Source organism: Carcharodon carcharias, chromosome 2, assembly GCF_017639515.1.
Source record: "Carcharodon carcharias isolate sCarCar2 chromosome 2, sCarCar2.pri, whole genome shotgun sequence".
Taxonomy (NCBI): Eukaryota; Metazoa; Chordata; class Chondrichthyes; order Lamniformes; family Lamnidae; genus Carcharodon; species Carcharodon carcharias.
Window position 1 is genome coordinate 45,191,270 of NC_054468.1, and position 23,484 is coordinate 45,214,753.

A 23,484-nucleotide genomic window follows, 5' to 3' on the forward strand; every position below is an offset into this window, starting at 1 on the left:
TCCTCACTATCCATCGCCTAGCCAATTTTTGTGTCGCCTGCAAACTTTAGATCATTCCCACTACATTTATGTCCAGTTCATTAGTACTTAGTCTTGCAGAAGCCCACTGGAAGCAGCCTTCCAGTCACAAAAACATTAATCAACAGTTACCTTGTTTCTTCCCACTCAACCAGTTTTGTATCCAGTTTGCTACATTGCCCTGGATCCCATAGGCTTTTATTTTCTTTAACCAGTCTGATGAGGTACACAGGGTAACATTGCACCAGAGCCTAGAACCTGAAAAAAGTCAGCTTAAGGAAGCAATAGTTTTTTAAGGAGTTATGGAAGGAACTCTGTACCTTGTTGCAAACTGACTTCCAAGTGTTCTTGCAAACACAAAAAAGAGCAGATTTCTCACAATAAAACCACTGTCATATGAAGTTTAATGTTATGTAAATCATGGGTATATACAGCAAATGCATTTATTACCACTGAGTCCATTCCTGGTACCTGTCAACTGTTCTTAAACCTATCCTGGTCCTGCAACAGGGTGTTACCTAAGGTCCTCCATAATTTGAATCTGAAGGCCCAAGAAATAACAACTGATCTGCATAGCTGTATTTCCCCACTAGTGGGTTTCACTTTGACTTTATGCATCATTTTCAACTAACTCCTCTTGTATCACGAGGGTAATGAAAGAAGGAGTATCGTACATATGAAGAAACTGGAAGGGGAAATATATGAACATTCTTGGTGAGGTTGTTAAATTTCCCACAATATAAGAGTTCAAGGAGCTGCCATATCAACTTTCTTCTACAAACCTGTACCTAACTCTTGTACCCAACCCAAACAAGACCCCTATCTCTGTTACAAGCACATAAAGATTCAGTCCCTGGTTTGCCACTTGTTTTTTTTGCCAAATTGGGTACCATCTTTGTGGCCCATTTGCCTGCTTGTTCCAGTGCTGCTATTGTTCCTTCAAGGGACAGTCAAGTTTATACTTCCTCTTCCAGGTATTTTCTCTCCCTGTTCTCTTTGTGGCCATTCTGAGGCATCACTGTCGCCTCAAGGTACTTGAGGGTAAAAAGCTATATTTGCGTAGTCCACATGCCTTTGCCAATGTAAATTAACAGAGGTGCTACCACACAGTGTTCTGTAGGGCCCAAAACTTTTAACTATTCTAACCCTCTTTCAGGACTATTTTTAATATAGTCACTTTTTGTGTTTGAAGGTAGGGGCTGAAACATCTTGTCAGTGAATTGTAAATAGACCATGCTTTAGCATATTTTAACAACACAGGTTTAAATTCTTAATTTTAATAGTACTTTCAAGTTATGATATGCAAACTTTGTCTGAAAATATGGTATAGGTTACTTTCATATATGGATGTCTAGCTCTGAATGCTTCCTTTTCCTTTGCAGGATTCAGTCAAGGATTCCGTCGGTCAATTGGTGGACTTGCCACTATATTGGGCCCCATGTGGGCAGGAGGATTAACTAATAATCTTTATATAATGTTAGGAGTCATGATGGGTCTACTGACGCTTCTGACTGTAAGTAAAATAAAATTAATGAATCTTAGGAATAAGAATTACAGTGCAATTTCTAATACTTTGGTGTAATTTGCGACTTATAAATTGGAAATTCAGTTGCCAAATTATACATTCTGTAGGTTCCTTAGATTGACTGTTTCATCAGTCTTGATTGTAAAACAATGAATGATAGGAAAAGACCCTCTCTGGTTCATCCAACCTATGCCTTGTGCTTCACAATATATAGACACTTATCCTACCTCAAATCCATTACATTGCCTTGCAATTTGACTGAAGTATCGGAGTCAAACTCAGTTCTGCCGTCAAACAATTTCTCTGCGCTCGAAGGAAAGCAGCTGGGAGCTTGAAGCCTTGGCTGATGATTTTGTAACATCTTCTTCTTGTCCGGTGTCATGAGTCCAATTTTAGAATTCCTACTTAGCGCAAAATAATAAAACTTGGGACCTTCCTGATTCAGTATAGATCAGCTACTTGCCTAACCATTGGAAATTTCAGTTGGTAAATTACTATCCATAATAGTACAGACCGATTAATAATTTTAAAAGGACCTGTGTTATTTTGTCAAAGGATAAATAGGATAATTTTTTCATATGTATCTTTGTGTCATTTTTTCTGTTTTTAATAAAGGATTGAAGGGTGGATAAACTAGCTCACTAACACCTGGGGGCTTGTATTAAAATTGGGAAAGCTGTCTCAGACTAGTCGAGAAACAGCCTGACATGGTCATACTCACAAAAATCATACTTTCCAGTCAAAGCCCAGATTCCTCTACCAACCATTCCTGGGTATGTCCTGTTCCAGTGGCAGGACAGACCCACCAAAATGGTGATAAAAACAAAAATCTGCGGATGCTGGAAATCCAAAACAAAAGGGTCATGAGGACTCGAAACGTCAACTCTTTTCTTCTCCGCTGATGCTGCCAGACCTGCTGAGTTTTTCCAGGTAATTCTGTTCTTGTTTTCCACCAAAATGGTGGCACATTTGGGAGGAAATGTCCCTGAAAGATCTCAATAACTCAGGACTGCATGAAGTCTCATGGCATCAGGTCAAACATGTGCAAGGAAACCTTCTACACTTCCATTCTGTGCCCCCAACCCACCCCACCAGGATGGCCTGAAAACTCTTCCTTGACCCAACCAGTTCTCATCCACCACTGCATTCTTTGGTTACCTAGCTGAAATTGTTCTTACGTTGAACAACTGCTCCTTTTGACTCTACTCACTTCCTACAAGTAAAAGGCGCTGCCACAGAAACTTAGTTGGGTCCTAGCTAGACCTGAAAGTATTTTTTTAAGCTATTCCTACTTTTTCATGAGATGCGTGGAACATTCTTTGTTCCAGTCCTAAACAAAAACAGAATTACCTGGAAAAACTCAGCAGGTCTGGCAGCATCGGCGGAGAAGAAGAGTTGACGTTTCGAGTCCTCATGACCCTTCGACAGAACTTGAGTTCTGTCGAAGGGTCATGAGGACTCGAAACGTCAACTCTTTTCTTCTCCGCCGATGCTGCCAGACCTGCTGAGTTTTTCCAGGTAATTCTGTTTTTGTTTTGGATTTCCAGCATCCGCAGTTTTTTTGTTTTTATTTTTGTTCCAGTCCTACTCAGATCCCCTCCATTGTCACTATTTCTGGCATACTGATGACTGTATTGATAGAATTTCCTGCTCTCACCCTGAACTGGAAAATTCCATTAATTTGCTTCCAATTTCCACCATTCCCTTGTCTTCACGTGATCCATCTCTGACTCTTCACTTCCCTTCCCTTCCTTGAATTCTCTATTTCTATTTCTGGGGCTAGGCTCTCAACTGGCATCCACTATGAGCCAACAGACTGCCATAGCTACCTTGACCATACTTCTCCTACCCTGCTTCTGAGAAGGGCTCTAATTCATTCTCAGTTTTCTCCATTTCTGTTGCATCTGTTTTGACGATGCTACCTTCCATACCAGTGCCTCTGAAATGTCTTCCTTTCTCCTCAACCAAGGATTTCCCTCCACCACATTTGACGGGACGCTTGATAATGCCTGTTCCATTTCCTACACTTCGCTCACCCCTTCCACTCCTTCGCAGAAGCACAATAGGGTTCTCCCTATCCTCATCTTCCACCCAAGCAGCTTCCACATTCATTGGATCATCATCCATCACTTCCAGTGTAATATCACCACAAAACATATCTTCCCCTTTCCTCCCCTTTCGGCATTCGGAAGGAACTGCTCTCTCCACAACACCCTGGTTTACTCCTAAATCAAACCCAATATCTCTCGCCTTTTCCATGGTACCAAGTGCAGGAGTTGCAACACCTGTCCGTTTTACCTCCCTCCTTCCCACCTTCCAGGGCCGCAACCACTCCTTCCAGTTGAAATAGTAATTTACTTTCAATTTAATATATTATACGCTGTGCATGACAGGGGGGTCTCTCTTACCCTTTACAATGTGTCTCTTCATTCTGCGAGCACGGACCCAGAGTTTCTGGCCACCTGCCATTTTAATTCTCCGGCCCACTCTGGCTCTGACCCCTCTGTCCTTGGCCTCCTACATTGTTTCAATGAAGCTCAGTGTGGTCTCGAGGAACAGCACCTTATCTTTCAAATAGGCACTTTACAGCTGTCTGGATTCAATATTGTGCTCAACAATTTCAGACCATAACTTTTGGCCTAATTTTTTCAGATGGGAAGTGTTGATGGTTCTGCTATTCCCATTTATACCTCGACTAGACACATTTTTTTGTTTTATTTTACTTGCCTCATTTTGTTTTGCACTATCTTTCATTTTGTCATTTAAACATTCCTGCCTTTCATCCTAACATAGACCTTCCTTTTTTGTTTCTTTTTCCTTTCTATCCTTTTTCCTGCCTCTGTATTTGCTTAAAACCTATTACACTTCTAACTTTTTTCCAGTTCTGGTGAATGGTCAGCAACATAAAATGATGGCCCAAATCTTCCGATGCGGGAAAGGCCTCCAACTCAACTTACATTCCCTGAGGAAATCCTGATGTATGCACATCTGTGATACTTATGTAGGAAGCTTAACATTCTAATTGCTGGTTTTACCCTGCCCAGATTGCTTTGTCATTCCAACAATAGTGCGACCAGATGGCTAGAACCGCGGAGACTTGGGCTGTTTGTGCTTTACTTACCTGGTTTTTACATGGATTTACGTAGAGTTTCTCATTGGTATAAAACCAGTATAACTCTAAGTAAATAGTAAATCAGCTGGACTGTCAAAGTGTGTGCAGATGTCCACCATGTTCAACCCATGGACAGTGTTCACCTTCCGGAATCCCTGACTCCTGTCCAACTGATGTCAGAAGAGTCAGCATTGTTGGGAGGGGGGAGTTAACGCATTTTCATGGGGTGGGTGGGGTGTGTGCTTGAACACTGTTGAGAATATGGACCGTAAAGAAGGAAATTTAAAACTGGGTAGCTTGAAGCAACACTGGATCCCATCTTGGCTTGGACCACATGGGGCAAGCTGACCTGGTTTAGAGAAAAGTTGGGTGAAGTCTTATCGAAGCATGGTGTTGCACGCCGCACAGTGTAGTAATACAGGAAAAAGTTAGTAATAAATGACAGCCTGTCCAGGAAGGGTTGCACATAATCATTTACAGCCCCTTCAATATCCCAGCAAACATCGTGGAATTCTGAATCGGGATTCCACAAACTGAAGGTGATTTCATATCCAAGACTGGATTTAAAAGCTGTCATAATGTCTGTGAAAGTATCAGTGCCAAACATTCCTGAGGGAACACAACTGGACAATGTCGTGACCGCCATGTTATCAGTGAAGGGATTATTTGCAGGATCTCTTCCACATTATTGTCAATGTGCTGAAGCATATCCTCCATACTATGCAGAGTAAGGGGGATGAACACTGTCAGGGGTTGAAGGGGTGGGGGGTGGTTGAGCACTGTTGGAGGATGAGGGAGGATTAGCACTGCCTGTGGGGTGTGGCTGTGCAGTTTGAGGTTGATAACCTCATTTAAAAACAGCGCAAGTTATTGAGCAGAAGTCAGACTTTAAGAGGTGTCTCTTCAGTTCATGATGTGAAAATAGGGTGTGGCTGCACTGGAATTACACTAGACTATTTGCCTCCCAACTCTGTACATCCCTACATCTCTGCTGGAGTCGGCATCAGGAGGTGCAAAGGCTCCAGCAAAATATGATAAGTGAGCAGATTAAATCGCAGTCAGCGTGAGATGCACCATCTCTGATGCTAATTGGAAGATCTGGGCCATTAACTCTGTTCCTCCACAAATGCTTTCTGACTTACTGATGTTTGACTTACTCAACATTTTGTGTTTTTATTTATGGGAATGGAAATCTCTTGATTGTCACTTACTGCCCAGCTGAAAATCAGTACTCAAAGAGCACAGTATATATTCTGGTTGGGGGCCTTCATGTCCATCATCAACAGTAGCACCACAACTGAACAAGATGGTTGAGTCCTGAAAAACATAGCTGTTGAACTGGGCCTGCAGATAGTGAGCAAACCAATACGAAAAACCTCCTTGACCCTGTCCTCATCAATCTGCCAGTCACAGAGGCAACTATCGATGACATCATTAGAAGGAGTTTTTATCCTTACGGGGGTAAAGAACTATCTTTGCATTGCGAGCACGCTTCTTTGTGGTTTGTGGAACTATGGCTGTGCTAAGTGGCGTAGATCCAGAACAGAACTGGCAACTCAAACCTGGACATCCTTTTGGCACTGTGGACAATCGGCAGTAGAATTGTATTCCACCACAATCTGTAAACTCATGGCCTAGCATAACCTTCATTTAGCCATTACCATCAAGCCAGGTGACCAACCTTGGTTCAACGAGGTGTGTAGAAGTGCATGCCAGGAGCAGTACCAGGCAAACTACAAATGAGGTGCCAATCTAGATGAAGCTACAGTGCAGTGCTACATGTATGCTAAACCACGGAAGTAGCATGTTACAAAAGATGATGAACAATCTCATCAATCACATCAAAGCTCTGCAGTACTGCTGTGAATGGCAGTAGGCAATGAAACAAACTAATAGGAGGAGTCTCTGTGAAGATCCCCATCCTCAATAATGTCCAGCACATAAGTGCAAAGGACAAGGCTGAAGCATTTTCAGGTATCTTCAGCCAGAAGTGCTGAGTGAACAGTCTATTTCAGCCTTCCCCTGAGGTCGTCTTCATCGCAGATGTTAGTCTTCAGCCAATTCACTCCACCTGATATCAAGAAATAGCTGAATATACTGGATGCAACAAAGGCTCTGGGCCTCAACAGCATTCCAGTGGTAGTGCTGAAGACTTGTGCTGCAGAACAGGCTTGTTCTTCTAGCAAAGCTGTACCATACAGCTACAACACTAGCATCTAGCTGACAAAGCGGAAGATTGTCCATATATGTCAAGACCACAAAAAGAACAAATTGAATCTGGCCAATTACTACCCCATCATCATCAGCAAAGTGATGGACAAAGTTGTTAATGCTTCTATCCAGTGGCACTTACTCATCAATAACTTATTTATGGATGCTGAATTTGAGTTCTGTCAGGGCTGCTAAACTTTTTTTCCCTCTTATTCATTCATGGGATGTGGCTTCGCTGGCTGGGCCAGCATTTTTTGCCCATCCCTAACTCCAGACCTCATTATAGCCTTGGTCCAAACATGTACAGAAGAACTGAATCAATAGGTGAGGTTGACTGTCTTTTGCAGCAAGATAGCATTTGACAGTATGGCATCAAGGCATCCTATTAAAAATGAAGGCAATGAGAATTAGGTGGAAATCTGTCTCGAGTCATACCTAGCACAGAGGAAGATGATTGTGGTTATTGGAGGCCTATCATTTCAGTCTCAGAACATTGCTGCAGAAGTCCCTCTTGCAGTGACCTAGGACCAACAATATTCTGTTGCTTCATCGATGACCTTCCCTCCAACATAAGGTGATAAATGGGACTGTTCAGTGATGAATGCACAGTGTTCAGTACCATTCACAATTCTTCAGGTAATGAAACTGTTCATACCTGCATGCAGGAGGATCTGGATCAAATTCGGGCTTAGGCTGATAATGGTGGTCACCATTGACCAGAAACCTAACTAGATCAACCCACAAGAGCAGGTCAGAGGCTGGATACTTTATGATAAACGACTCACCTCCTGACTCCTCAAAGCAATATTACCACATAAAAGGTACAGAGTGCGATTAAATCCTCTCCATTTGCCTGGATGAATCCAGCTCTACCACATTCAGGAAGCGGAACCACATCCAGGACAAAGCAGCCTGTTGGATTGGCACCCCATCCGTTACCTTAACTATTCACCTCTCCCATCACTGGTGCACCATCTACAAGATACACTGCAACATCTCACCTAGTCTTTTTTCACAGTACCTTCCTAACCTGTGACTTCTACCATTTTGAAAGTCGAGGGCAGCAAGCTCATGGCAAAACCACCATATCCAAATTCCCCTCCCAGTCACACACCATCTTGACTTGGAAATATATTGTCATTCCTTCACTGTTGCTGCTTCAAAATTCTGGAAGTCCCTATGCAGTTCAATAAGGCATCTCCCCACCACCACCTCAAGGGCAATAAATGCTACCCTTATCAAAAACTCCCATAATGTATGAATGAATTTTTTTTAAATGCCAAGTTTACCTACTGTCAATCCTAATTATCTTTATGCATATGATGTGCTTAAGAGATACGTGATAATGAACTGGCTGAATTCATCTGACCGTGTTTTCTACTTTAGATAATGATGATATTATCATACAGCTATTTGATTGAACCTCCCCCAACCCTGATTTCAACTGTGACCAGAAATGTGGATGATGATTGCTGAAAGTGGATATGGATCCAGCAGAAAATTACAAGGTAGAGTGACAAGAAGAAATAATTGTTTATGTGTAAAGATTAAATTTAATTCTGCTCCAAAGCTAACTTGAGAAGATAGGAATGCATAGGACCAGAAAAGTTATTTTGGCCCATCTGGCAAGTCTGAGTTCAAAAACAGAATCTACAGTTCATTACCTGTGTCTCATAGGCATTTGGCCAGATAAAAAGTAGCTTTCTATTTCTAATGTAAGCCTAAATCATCCTTGTTTGTGTGAAAGCTATATCTGATCTATTGAATCAATCCTCTTCCGAGCTGCATCCCATACCTCCTGATTCTGGTGCTTGGGGGAGAATTTTCTCCCCGTCGAGGAGGTTGGGCGGGCACGGCGAGCATGTAGCCAATCGCCGCCTGCGATCAGCTGGGCACTGCTATTTAATGTGGGCGGGCCAATTAAGGCCTGCCAAGTGTGATGCGCACCTGGAAGCGCTGAGCGCTCCCTGTGCGGGAGGGGGGAGGAGGCTGAGTCGGGGCCTGCGTATGCGCGCGAAAGAACGCAGAAATCTCCTTGACGCACTGAGCTGCCTCAGGGAGATTAGTTTGACCTTTAATAAAGAAAAAGAAATTTTAAGACATGTCCCCTCATGTGACAATGCCACATGAGCTGTGACATGTCAATGAAGTTCAATAAAAACTTTCATTCAATTTATAAACACTTCATGAAACCTTATGCCGCCCGCGGATGAGGTTTCATGATAAATGCGAAGGCCGCCTGGGCTCTTTGCCTGCCCACCAACCTTAGGATTGGATGGGCATCTCCGTTAATTGGTTTAATTGATATTTAAATGGCCTTAATAGGCCTTTGACAGTTTGGCGGGCGCGCAGCTGACTTCGGTGCGTGCCCACCGAACTGAAGATCTGAATGACGAGCAGTGAAGTCGGGATGCATGCCCGACGTCACCACGTGCCATTTTACGTGTCGGCGAGCGGGCCCTGCCCCCGCTTGCTGACCCAAAGATTCTGGCCTTTGAGAAGTCACCCTCATCCTTTTCTTGTTTTCTCTTGACAATATAACTGAGGTGATGCCTTAATCTAATTGACTGAAGTAAAGCTAGGAGGCCAAAACCATTTTGAGATTTCACCAGGTGAACAATGTCGACTCCAGCAAAGCCACATCTTAAAAATGTGCAGACATTCCACCAAAGAACTTTCCAATGTATTTCTTAGGTATTAAAAACAAAAGCAGAACTTCTGTATGTGCATCCTAACATAATTCCTTCATGCTCCTTGTCAGTGACTTCAACGTGACCCACAATGCATAGTTATAACTTGGGTCTGCCATTTGGGTGTGTGTCCATTAACTGCAATGTAAATGTATCCTTGAATGTTAAAACAATGCATTATCAAAGGAAAGGGAATCAATTGCGTTGTGATTATTGATCATTCTGTGTGGAAGTATCCAGTAAATGTGTGGAATTGTCTTTTATTTATTTAAAATGGACATTCAAGAAGTGTTAAGGTGGTGGTCAGATGACCATTACTTATTCAACACAGACTATCAAGCTCCCAGATAGTTCCAAATTGATTAACTATGAGTGGGGCCCTCTCTTTTGAATGACATACCAAGATGAATGTTACCTGTGGAATTCACATCTGCCATTGTTCAAAGCTTACTCAGAGCACCGTGAATGGACTCTGTCACAAAAACAGAAAATGCTAGAAAAACTCAGCAGGTCTAAAAGCATCTGTGGAGTTGCACAGATGCTGTTGGACCTGCTGAGTTTTTTCAGCATTTTTTGCTTTTGTTTCAGATTTCCAGCATCCGCAGTATTTTGCTTTTATGAATGGACTCTGTCTCCTGGTTTACACTTCAACAAAGGAAAACTGGCGGGACCAGTTATCCACAAGTTAATAAGTTGGAAAACCAGCATGTATCTCATTGTATATCAATGTCCTTTTAGCTTTAAGCCATTCTCGGTGGTAAATGACTGCTGATCATGTGACCGAAACAGGCTTCTGATACTGAGATCCTCCATTATCCCAAGACCCAGAAGAAACCTGGTCAGACTGCAGAAGAACACTGGCTAGACAACAGCTGCAGAGAAAGGCTGTGCCATCTTTGCCTTTTAAAAACTACCAGTAGTCAGTTTCAGAGTTTCGTTCTCAGACTGGCTAACTGAAAGCTATCAAGCAGCCAAAGTACTTGACCTAGAGCCAACCTCCTAGATATTCAACTATAAGAAACATCAACTTTCTTTGAACTCTTTATTTTATAAGACAGTCACTTCAAGTTTAAATCATTGAATTCATTCAGGATTTGTGGGAACGTGGGAAACCATAAACCATAATTCAGAGACTGAATTAACCTAATCTGTAGAAGTGCACTATCTTTATCTGTATCCAGACTTTGTATGAGTGCATGAGACGGAGTACGTTATGCTGCGTTAATTCTAAATAAGTTTTTGAGAATAAATAACCTTATTTACTTTAAACTTGAAAGCTTGCTGTTGAATTATCTAATTGGAATATATACTCCAAGGATAAGAAAAGACATACCACTTTGCATACAAAACATACTGATTACAGGCAGTAAGAAAGCAAATACATTCTGCCTGTGACAGATTTGGGGGCTGCATCCAGGATGTAACTCCATTGGAACAAATGAGCTAAATCTGACTTTAAAGGAAAATTGGAAGTAGAAGGGAAAAGTAACATAGCCTTCACTGTTGCTGGGTCAAAATCCTGGAACTCCCTCCCTAACAGCACTGTGGGTGTACCTACACCAAATGGACTGCAGTGATTCATGAAGGCAGCTCATCAACACCTTCTCCAGGGCAATTAGGGATGCACAATATATGGCCTAACCAGTGACGTCTCAACCCATGAATGAATAAATGAAAAAATCGTTGAAACAAAACGGATTATAGCAGTAAGCATTGTAAATGTTCACAATAGAAATTAAGATGGCTGACTTCAACATAAAAGCATTCATGCAACAGGTGAGTTAACTTGGGTTAAATTAGCATCACTAACCATGGAACAGCTAAAAGCCAAAGCTAAACAAGTAGAACTTAATATATGTCATAAAGCACAGAAGCCCGAGATATTAAAGATGCTGGTTGAGCATCTTGGCCTCACCCCAGACTTGGAACAGGCAGAATATATAGAACCTGAAGCAGACAGGTTTACCTGAGGCAAAATTCGCCAAGAATGCTGGAGGCTAAAGTTAAAGTTTTAGTAAAGGGCGAAAGACAGAGATAGAGAAAATTCCAGCTGGAGAAATAATTACAAGCACAAAAGGATAGGGAATTGAGGCAGATTGAAGCAGCTAGGGAGAACTTGATCTAGTGGAGATGCCCCTGGTAATTTAACTGTCCCCAGCTTAGATGCAGGTATTCTCGGCTAGTGCCCCTGTTTGTAGAAGAGGATGCAGAAACCTCCTTTACTGCATTTGAGAAGCTGGCAAATCAGTTAAAATGGCAGAGCTTTAAAGCAAAGTCAGCTGGGGTATGGAAAGTCTTCGAGGTCAACTCTGTGCTGCCTGCAGATAGCTCTGTAAGGTATGAACAGATGAAAAGTGCTATGTTGAATGCTTATGAATTAGTGCCACAAGCATAGGGCAAAAGTTTAGCATCGGGCGGATGCGGCATGTGGGCCTGGGCCAATTAACAGCCGGCCAGCATGAAACTCGCAAAGCAGCGCTCAGCACTGCCGGGGCGGGGGCGGGAGGAGGGCGAGCGCTGAAGTTCGCACGTGCACACGGGTGCGCGCAGTAAGAGCTCCTTGATGCACAGAGCTCCCCCCCAGGGAGCTGCAGATTTTTGACAAAAATAAAGATATTTAAAATAATGAAAACATGTTAAATAGGAGTGGTAAAAGTTTTTTTAAATTATTGGTCAAAACCTCATCCCGCCTGTGGATGAGGTTTCGCCAAAATGCAAAGGCCGCTTGTCCTTTTCGCACGCCCGCCAACCAAACAGTTGGATGGGCAGCGAAAAATTCAAATCAATTAATTAAGGGCCTTAATAGACCACTTAATTGTCAGCGGGCACACTGCCGACTCTTGGGCATGCCCGCCAACCCAAATATAACACGAATGCGTGATGATGTCGGGATGCCAGCCCGATGATGCCGTGCTCGTTCGGGTCGCCTGCCCGAAGAAAGAAAGAAAACTTCTGCCCATGTTGCCAAAGGTTTCAGAATTCTCTCAAAAAAGACACTCAAACCTTCCTTGAATTTGAAAGAACTAAACAGCTCACATTTTTGACCAATGGGTGTGTGTCCAAAATTGACCATATGTAAAAGGGATTAATAATAATAATCCTATTAGAGGAGTTCAAAAACTGCCTCTTGTACAACCTTAAAAGCTATGTGGACAAACAAAAGTTTTCCAAAGCCAGAGACACAGCTATCATAGCAGATAACGATCATTTGACCAACAAACCTCCAGCTCCGAATATACCTGGGTTTAGTAACTCCTACAAACTAGGGAGAGATAGAGTAAAGCAGAACAAGCTCCAGAGAGTAAGTAAGGAAAAGCAGATCAGTCTCCCAAAGAACCTGCATGGTAAACCTGTAGGAACCCGTCCTGTGTATTTTCAATGTGAGAAACCTGGTCAATTAAAGGAAATTGTTGGCATGCCAAGAAACCAACAGGGGACACTGCAGTCAGGACAGTATCTGTAACCATGAGAGTAATGAACTTGATCTCAACTGTAACCAGGGAGGATCAGGACACCTATCAGAGCTTTTCACACAAAGAGAAAATGATTCTTATTGAACCCAGGTCCTGAGAAAAAAGAGAACTATCCTCAGGGACATTGGCTGTCTTCAAACCCTACTTGTAGCCAAGGTTGCAGAGATGCCAACTGAAAACAGAACAAATACCATAGTGTTGATAAAAGGGTTTACTGACAAATGCTTGAAGGTTCCCTTAGTTAAAACTTACCTGCAGAGTAAGTTGGTTACCGGAGTAGTGATGGTTGGGGTCATTCTAAGCTTGCCAGTGCAGGGGGTTGAACTATTGTTGGGCAATGACTTACCTGGAAGTGAGTCTTGTGTCCAGTTGGTTTAGAACAGTCCACGAAGACTGAGGAAAATGATGGGAACAAGTGAAATGCTGCTCAGCTACAGAGGGTTGAGGAAACCTGAAAATCCAACAGGAGGCAATAGAACCAGCAAGGACTAAAAGCTAAAGAAAAGCCAACAGAAATTACAGGGGCTATTAAGAGTGTGTAGAATTTAAAGCAGACAAATTTGCAGAGGCCAGAGTAGCGCCTGTATCATTTAAAAGGGCTAAAATAGTGCAAGAGAAAAGTAAGTGTTGGTACAGAAGCAGCAGAGGACAAAGGGAATGCACCCAAGGTGTGGTTAGGAGAAACCTTCATCCTGGATTTAAATAGGGACTAAAAAAGTTCCCAAAAAAATGAGCAGAAAGTGAGGGAGAAGCCTCGTCCAGCTGAAGTTTCTCAGGAGAATGCAACAGAGGCAATGGTGTCCCAGAGGTAATGGGGCAGATTGGGGAAAAATCTATCCCCAAGGTAAATGGAAAAGGGAAGACGATATACCCTAAGACAAATAGCACTTGTGAAATCCACAATGGAAATACAAATGCAGTCTATGCAGAATTGCCCACTAAAATATCACATGGTCAAGTTTCAATTTCAAATCTCACTAAACCCAGCAATGCAACTTTAGAATCTACTGAAGACAAGATGCAAAGGGTGAACCTTACAGGGTCTAAAAGCAGCTCACCACCCACAGTCATCTTAGAAATAAGATGTTTCAAGGTACCAGAAACAGAATGATTTAACCCATGGGTTATAGAAATGGTGATTGACTGGTTAAGGCATGTACAAGCAGGACAACTATGCAGTAACAGAATTTTGCATAATACAAACATTGTCCTTCAGCTTGCGAAACCCAATTCTTTCCAGGGCTGCAGAATTAAACTGGACATTCGACTCACCCCACAACTCAGCTCACTGGTGGTTATAAAACTGCTGATGATAAAGTTTCCAAAGCGCTACAACCCAATGTTAATAAAAAATCCTAACCTGCTAGACAAGACATAACTGAGAATTCCATAAAGGAAAAAGGGGTATAAAAGGCTCTAAAGCCTTGAATACAAGTCTTCTTAAAGCCAGCCCCAATAACCAAAGAATTTCAATTTCACTTGAGCGTCATCCCAAGAGGAATGATGCGGAACCTAAGCTTGCAAAGAAAACTGTTACAGACAATTGCAGCATATCCATGTGTGGATAATAGAATGAGTGCAGAGTATGTGATCCTATTTTTCTTGCTTTACCAGGAAAGCAATGTTTTAAAAAAAAAGGAATCAAAATTCCACTAATTTCCCATGTGGCAGAGACATGTTATGTCCAGTAAAGATGTGTCATATTCATAGCTTTACATGTGAACTGAGCTTGTATGGAAGTTTCTCGAACTGCCTTTTATTTATTTAAAATGAACACTGAAGAACTGTTAAGATGGTTGCCAATGGGTCAGCTGACCATTGCTTATACAACATAGACCATCAAGCTTCTGCAACGCTCTGAATTGAATAACTATGGATGTCCACATCCCCCCCCCAGTTGGAATGGACATATCAAGATGAATGTTATCTGTGGAACTCACACCAGCCATTCTCCAAACGCAGCAAGACCTGGACAATATCCAGGCTTGGGCTGACAAGTGGCAAGCAATATTCGCACCACGCAAGTGCCAGGCAATGACCATCTCTGACAAGACAGAATCTAACCATCAATCCTTGACATTCAATAGCATTAGCATCACTGAATCCCCCCACTGTCAACATCCTGGGGTTACCATTTACCAGAAACTGAACTGACTAGCAATATAAATACTGTGACTACAAGAGCAGGTCAGAGGCTAGGAATTGTGCAACGAGTAAATCACCTGACTCCCCAAGGGCTATCCACCATCTACAAGGCACAAGTCAGGAATATGATGGAATAATCCCCACTTGCCTGGATGAGTGCAGCTCCCACAATATTTAAGAAGATCGACATCGTCCAGGGCAAAGCAGCCTGCTTGATTGGCATCACATTCACAAACATTCACTCCCCTCACCTCCGACGCACAGTAGCAGCAGTGTGTACCATGCACTGCAGGAATTCACCAAGGCTCCTTAAACAGCACTTGCCAAACCCATGACGACTACCATCTAGAAGGGCAGCAGATAGATGGGAATGCCACTACCAGGAAGTTTCCCTCCAAGTCACTCACCATCCTAACTTAAAAATGTATCGCTGTTCCTTCAGTGTCACTGGATCAAAATCCTAAAACACCCTTCCTAACAGCACTGTGAGTGTACCTACACCACATGGACTGCAATGGTTCAAGAAGGCAGCTCAACACCACCTTCTCAAGGGCAACTAGGGATGGGCAATAAATGCTGGCCCAGCCAGCGAAGTCCAAATCCCGTGAATGAATGAAAAAAATACGACACAATGGACTTGTACACTTTGTCTCTAGATTTGCAATTCAACAAAAGAAAACAGATGATACCAGTTATCCACAAGTTAGTTGTGGAAGACCAGCATCAATTTCCTATTGTATATCAATGGCCTTTTAGCTGTAAGCCATTTTGCTTTGATAATGACTATTGACCATCTGGCCAAAACTGGCTTCTGACACTCAGATCCTTTGTTACCCCAAGACCCAGAAGAAACCTGGCCAGATTGCAGTAGAGCACCAAGAAGATAACAGCTGTAGAGAAAGGCTGTGCCTTTGCCTTTTAAGAACCATCAGTAGTCAGCCAGTCTGAGAACCAGCCTCTGAAACTAACTGCAAGTCATCAAGTAGCCTGTTTCAGTTTCAAAGTTCATCTGAGAACAAACCCCCTGGATATTTGACTACAACAAAACATGCAACCTACTGTGAACTCTTTGATTTACCAGACCCTCAGTCCAACTTTAAATCATCAAATCCATTCAGGAAACCGCAGACCTGCCACATGGGAGACTGGAAATCATGTATCAGATATTGAATTAACTGTAATCTGTATAAGTGCACTATCTTTATTTGTACCCAATTTTTGCATGTGTGCATGAGTCCGAGTGTGTTATGTTCTGTTAATTTGCATTGTATGAGAATAAATAACCTTCTTTGTTTTAAACTCATAAAGCTTGCTGCTGAATTGTTTGATTGGAATACACACTCCAAGGGTAAGAAAAGGCACACCATTTACCACACAAAACTTACTGATTATGGGCAGATACTTCCTGCCTGTGACACACACACAATTCAAGACGCAGCTCCAAGGCATTTCATTGTAAGTCAAAAAATGTGTTAATCCTGTGTAATTTATCAGGCCACTTCTGGAACATTGCATGCCATTTTTTCCCTATCAGAAAAAACATTTCTCAGTTGAAAATAGATTAGTGTAGCAAAACTTAAAACGGACTTATGAGGACAGACTGAAATAATTGAACTCGTTTTCATTGGACAGCAAAAAATGAGATGACATTTATAGGAAGTGTTTCATTGCAATAAAAATGGAATAAATATGTTTTAACTGAATCTTTAACCTTCTTTATCAGATTATCTTGGATTAATATTTGTCCACACTACCTGTAGCTAGATATCAATCTTTGTGTAAGAAATACCTTCTGCAACTCAAGACTTTGAGCAACCTATTATTTTATTCTGTCACCAAGCGTGAATATTAAATCCATTACACGTGCAATGAATTTCTTTCTATTCACAAAGCATTACTGTACTTATATACACACACGGTTATTTTCTAATCCATGCAAATTGAGTATTTGTAATAAAACTGTTAATCTAAAGGTTAATAAACAAAATCCCTATCTCATCCAATATTATGCTAAATTCGTTCCTGTTATTAGCCTGGAGTCTCAAAAGCATGAATCTGGAGTTCTCAGAAAAGATAATTTGCACTATTTCAACCTATTCCACATCTCAAGAAAATTTATAGTTCAAAATTGAAAGTGCTTAAACTAAAACAATAAATAACAACTGACACATTTTTATGGGACTGACATTTTTATGGGATATTTCCAGGAATTTTGTAGGAAACCAGCCTTGGTTAAGGAAGTTGGATTTATTTGCTTTAGAAAAGAGGTTTCAGAATCAACGACAGATTTTTTCATAGTTATGAAGCTCATTGATAAACTAGATGCGGCGATTGTTCACTGCTAAAGGGCCCAAATACCAAGTTTTTAAAAAAATAGAAAATTGTGAATATGAAGGTAAGTCGAATAGAACTTTACGAAGTTCCAATAAGAAAGAAAATATGAAGTAGGTTTGAGACATTGTGATGTGTTTCAAGAGATGCAGTCTGGAGTGATTGAGAGGGTATCATAAGAAGGTAGATAAATGTGCTTATCTGTAAAAAGGGTTAGGTTTGATTGGGCAATGACACTTCTCTGTTTCTAGTGTTATTTCAGTCTATGGTCTTCCACGTAAATGGGGCTTAGTTCCACATATGAATTGTTTTTTACTAAGAATAGTTTCCCAGGAGAATAATGAAGTATATTTTAAAAGAATTTTGTGGCATATATACTATCAAGTTCGGGAATGTTTTATTTATCATTGCAACTCCTCTAATTAGTCTGTATGAAGTAAAATAATCTTCTTTGCATGTATATTCCAGGACTTGTTTCCTGAAACTTAGTAGCTCAAACCTTGTATTTATTCTTGACAAATCTTATCCCCACTATCATCTGCATGCAGTTCCATGTCAGCATTCGTTGACTTCATTGGGCAAGCTCCTCATTGTTACTGAAAATGTTTTCAGGTGCTGCATATTTTAAGGAAGAATTTTAGCATGAACAATACTTCCTGCCTACAGTCTGCAATGGCTAGAATCCTTTCCATTAGCAGCAGAATGGGGGAAATGGATAGAGAAGAGGGGAGAAACTGGAAGGGGTGCTTTGAGGTGGGGACGGAAGCATGAAGTTTAGAGGCTGGTAGAAGAAGAATATTGGGTGGAACCTGTTTGGGGGGAGATGGCTGAGAGTTTGAACGGGGAAAGGGAGTAGAAGAATTAGTTGAAAGGGGAAAGAGAAAAGAATGATATCATGAACTCAAAGAGTGCCTCTGAAAGAATTGGATAGAGGAGTGGGTAGAGTGATGGATGTGGGAGAGTGATGGTTGGGCTAATTTTTAGGGAAGTGATGGAACTGTTCAATCTGTAAAAAATCTAACTAACTTTGATTTCCTATTTTTTTCGTTGAAGATCTATTAATTCTGCAGTCTGAATGTACTTGGAAATTAATCAGCCTGCATAATTTGTAATGTAAGGATTTGGGTTTTCCAGGGCTGCATGCCTGTGATTCCATTTGAAGTATATAGGTTTTGTGCCATCAACATTAGGATTTCCTCCTTCAGATTTTCTTGTACTTCTAAGGTTCTATCCTCCAATATAACTAAAGAAATGGGGGCCTGAGTTATAAAGTCCAAGTATAGAGGTGACTTCCACAATTGCCAAACACCCCATTTATAAGGCATTTGGCAACTGAAAATTGTCTAGGCTCCACTGCCCTCCCCACCACACACCCCCACACACCCCTGGCATTCCCAAAGCCTGTCTGCAGGAGGCTGCTTACAGCAACTTGGTTCCAGTTGTAAGTACAAATGCATGGTACGCACTTTGCCATTTGCACAAGAGATTGCTAAAGGCCATCCAAAATTAGCTTGGAGCAATTATAATTTTGGAAGTGCTTTGCATCATGTATACAATCTCAAGCAAAGTATATTTAATGTCCATTTAATAAAATTTTCAATATTCCCATAATCCAATAAATGAATAGTAAATATTTTTGTGTGCTGTTGGCTAAGGGGTGAATGTTGACCAGAACAGAAGGAACACAGCCTGTTCTTTGAATAGTGCCATGGAATTTCTAATGTTCCTGTGAACCATCAACAGCTTAATAACTCCATTAGATAATGAAACCTCTGACAATACAACATTCCATCAGTACTGAAGTAGTATTGGACCACATTATACTGTTGAAAATGTAACCACCTTCTTCAGTCCATAAGCAATGTTTGAGATCGCTTTTATTTAACATATTGTATATGACATGACACAACACTAGTCATTATAAAACCATTAATCGCTGCTTGCCATTAATCAATGTTGCAGGAGATCATCTAATACATAGGTTTCTTCCAATCACTCCAATAATATGTCAAGGGAAAAAATTAACTTCTAACAAAGCTTACAATTTCTACCACTGAAAAAATATAAGGGTGAAAGGACTTGAGTCACTGGAATGCAATTCAACAGCATGAATGAGAATGGATTTTCCCCCCATTGGAAGAGAATGACATTTAGCCCATTGGGATTTCAGTGAGGAGTTTTCTGGGGTCAAGTGTTGGCTTCTGTCTCCCTAACAGAGCTATATCCCCTCAGTACCAGAACTCCTCAGCAGTAACTCCCAGTGAGAAATACTTCATGGGCAGGATTTTCCCCCCGGTGGGGGGGGGGCGGAGTTTAAGGCGCCTCCGATCCGCCATGTGGGTGGATTTTACATGGGTGGGCTATGCGCTCCCTGGGCGGGCGGGGGGGAGTCCCTAAACCCGAGAATGTGCTTTTTCGTGCATGTGCACTAAAGAGCGCACTCATCTTCCTGAAGCTAAGTGCTGCCTTAGGAGATCGGCTCTACAATAAAAAATGTTATAAGTAGAAAAAAATCCCTGACGTCCCCTCATCTGACACTGTCCATAACTTTTTAAAAAAAACTTTAATTAAATTTTTAAAAACCTACATGAAACTTTATCTCACCCATGGATGAGGTTTCATGCTTTTTCTGAAGCCTGCCAGGGCTCCTGGCCTGCTTGCCAACCTTAAGGTTAGATGGGTAGGTCCATTAATTAATTCAATGACTCTGTCAATGACCTCAGTTGGCCATTTTATGTGTCAGCGAGCAGGCCCCACCCCCCCGCTTGCCGACGGGAAAATCCTGCCCCATGTTTCAACATCACATGTTGGTGACCTTGATGTTGCTACACTGATATATTTCTCAGAAAGCCAGCAGCAGCACAACACCTCCACTGTCCACAAAAAATATGCACATTACTGAAAAATACAATCTGCATTTTTCAGAACATTGGATATTGAGATAGGTGCTGTACTAGTACCCTGGAATTCAGATATCATAAACCATTCAGCTTTTGTCTCTAGTTCATCATCTGAAACACTTAACTAAATTACCTCTTTGTAGTTTGCTCTCCAGTCATGACCATTCTTTGTTGCCTAGCCATGTTTTATTTCCAATGCAGGGTTGATTCTTGTTTGTAATGAAACTCTTTATTTGCACAAAAATTGTACTTTTTTTCTTTACAGATCTCCAGTCAATGTTGCTATTATGAGTCTTCAAGCATCATCTAACATGTACACTTACCATATTTAATGTGAACACTTCTGTTCAGTATATTTTTTGTATATTTTGGCAACTGTAAAAATCAAATGACTTTCTTTACAGTAATAAAGAGATCAGGTAGCCAATAGAAAAATAACATAAAATGTGAACAAATGAATGCAATGTTTGCTCCAGGTCCTAATGAATATATATAAATATTTAATGTACACATCCTAAAAATTATATTTTAAATTACAGACCATATCGTGTGTACATTTGCTAATAAATCACTGTTAAATAAGCCAAATTTTTAAGATAAAAACACATTTTCTGTATTGTCAGACTTGGACCTATAAATCAATAATTAATGTTATAAAACTAAAGAAAACATGATTGTGATGAATGTTGTCACAATGTGAAACTATATACTTTTCATAATTTATTTAGTGATGTATGTTTTGTATTGAAGCTTGGCATAGCTGTGTTAAAGCCAGTAATAAATGATTAAGTAATTTATTTCTGTTTGCATTTTTTTGAAAATAAAACTAACAATTAAGTTCTACCTAATAACAGCTTTAAACATTGTAAGAAGCATCAGAGATCTCAATTTTACCTTCTTTGCCTGTCAGAAACTTGGCTGGGGTGAGGGACAGTTGGTATGTATGGGGAATATATCTAACCCTTTCCTGCCCTGATCAGGGCCAGTCAAATTTTAAATTGTAGCTGGGAAGGACACCCACCACCCCATGCCATTGGGGGTGTCTTTCAATGTGTTGATTGGGCTCCAATGACTTAATAGAGGCCCAGTACATGATTTAAGCCCAAGTAGGGGAGCAGTGGTTGCTTTCTTCCCACCTCAGGCAATACCTGCCAAGATCTAAGATGAGGGCTAGAAAGAACCCAGAAAGTTTTTTTTCCCCTCTACAGCCTGGAGCAGCAGGATTGCTGTTCCAGATCCCCACATGGAAACCTTTGACCTCCCTTGTTCCAGGCTTCCCCCTGTCAAGTTGGAATTCTTCCCTCCTACAGTCTTATTTGAATGCTCGGGACTGGAACCATGGACTGGATCTTCCATTTTGGGAGAGGTCCCCAACTTGAAGATCAAAAGTGGGTCCTAACCCTGAAGCATGTGGGAAATAATTTTTGCAGGATTGGCCAATTAATGGCTAGAGGGGTGCTTGCTGTCCAATCAAGGGCAGCAGGCAGGCTGCTGTGACTGGAGGGTTGATATGAGACTATCCTGTGGTGACACATTGGCAGCCCCACCAGCTGTGGTGGCAGATGCCGTTTCCTACATAGAGAGAGGGGGCATCTCAAGATGGAGAAGGCCTCTGAAGACCAGTAATAAAATTTAAATTTAAAAAATATCCACAGCTGACTGGCTGTGGCCCAATGACCATGACAGGTGCATGGGTTTTCTAAGGGGATAAAGGGGGCCCCTACAAGGACCTCTTCCCACCAGGATACTGCCTGTTTCGGCCATGTTTTGGCTGCACTGTGGAGCCTGCCTTCCAATTGAAAATTTTCAGTCAGTGCAGGAAAGGGGCCTTAATAGGGTCCCACCAGCCTTGGGTTCTGCACTCATGGGTCTCGAAAATCCTGCCCCATGAGTTCCTGGCAGCTGTTTCCTATCACCTAAATTCCCACTTCCATCTGCCGGACAGGCAGTGATTCCTGCTGGGATTGAGCGGGAATTGGTTCCTGATTATGGAAATAAGTCCCAGGAGAAAAATCTCACTGGGCCTTGACATTTGAATTTGTCACTGATGTGATCAGACTTAAAATTGAAGCCGATGTTCTAGGTCATTTTGGATGTCCACATACAGTCTAACAGTCTGCTTTTGATATATGTAATTTCATAAGGCTAGAAGTAGACTAATGAGTTTTCAATATTTTTTCTATTTTCTAATGTATGTTATGATATTTTTCTTAGTTACTCCATTTTAATTTTTTTGTTCCTTCATGATTTGATGTCACAAGACAGATGGACTGTGTTCTCCTTATCAGTTTCTGAGCAGTGAATATACTGCCAACATTCTGGCAATAGATTTTTCATGTAGTGTAGGTCATCTGAATATCAAAAAAATATCCAAAATGCCATGTGATGGGCACTTAAACCTTAAAATTAGTGCTAGGGTATTCTGGGGTGTTGTCAGGAAATGCTTCACAAGGGTAGGGATGATCTGGAAATCTCTCCAGCAAAAAGCTGGTTAGGTCAATTGAAAATTTCAGAACTGAAATTGATATATTTCTATTGGGTAAGGTTTTTAAAAGATATTGAACTGACGTGAATAAATGTAATTAAGATTTAGATCAGTCACGATCAAGTTGATGAAGCAGGCTTGAGAGGCTGAATGGCCTTCTATTCATATGATTCTGTCTCTGTTTGATTTCCAGTAGGCTAATGGTTAATTGGGCAACCGTGATTTGAGCAGAACAGTATGATGTTTAATCCCAAGTAGACTAAAATAGCAGCAACAATGTTTTTTTTTTAACAACTTGAGATGTAAATTTGAAGTTGTTTCTCAACCCCCCATTTTGTTCTCTAGCATAAGCATTTAGAACGGTGATGCAATTGATGTGGAATCCAGTAGAGAAAGCATTTTTAGAATCGGGCTTTCTAATGTGGTCTGAAGTTTTTAATGCAAACTATAAGCTTCAGGTTGATGAATTTGGCCTGACTTAAGAACATTCCGCAAATCATTTGTGAAGCATCATGAATGCTCAGCAGCATTGCAAGATCAGGGAATGGGAACAATTAAACACGGGATATTTTTTGCTGCTCATGGGTATAAATT

The 23,484-nt window shown here is 41.3% G+C and overlaps 1 protein-coding gene across 5 annotated transcripts in view; it reads left to right on the forward strand.

The window, feature by feature from the left end:
• Positions 1-21,202, forward strand: part of LOC121289217 — a 66,838-nt gene extending 45,636 nt beyond the window's left edge. For 2 of the 5 annotated variants that reach the window (XM_041208432.1, XM_041208463.1), the window contains exons 11-13: positions 1,401-1,531; positions 8,253-8,374; positions 20,671-21,202. In XM_041208432.1, coding sequence (XP_041064366.1) covers positions 1,401-1,531; positions 8,253-8,342 — 221 coding nt within the window. In that variant the 3' untranslated portion in view covers positions 8,343-8,374; positions 20,671-21,202. Of the gene's footprint in view, positions 1-1,400; positions 1,532-8,252; positions 8,375-10,294; positions 10,826-16,014; positions 16,364-20,670 lie in introns of those variants that run through there. The other 3 variants (XM_041208454.1, XM_041208441.1, XM_041208447.1) reach the window with 3 other exon arrangements.
• The last annotated feature ends 2,282 nt before the right edge of the window (positions 21,203-23,484 follow it).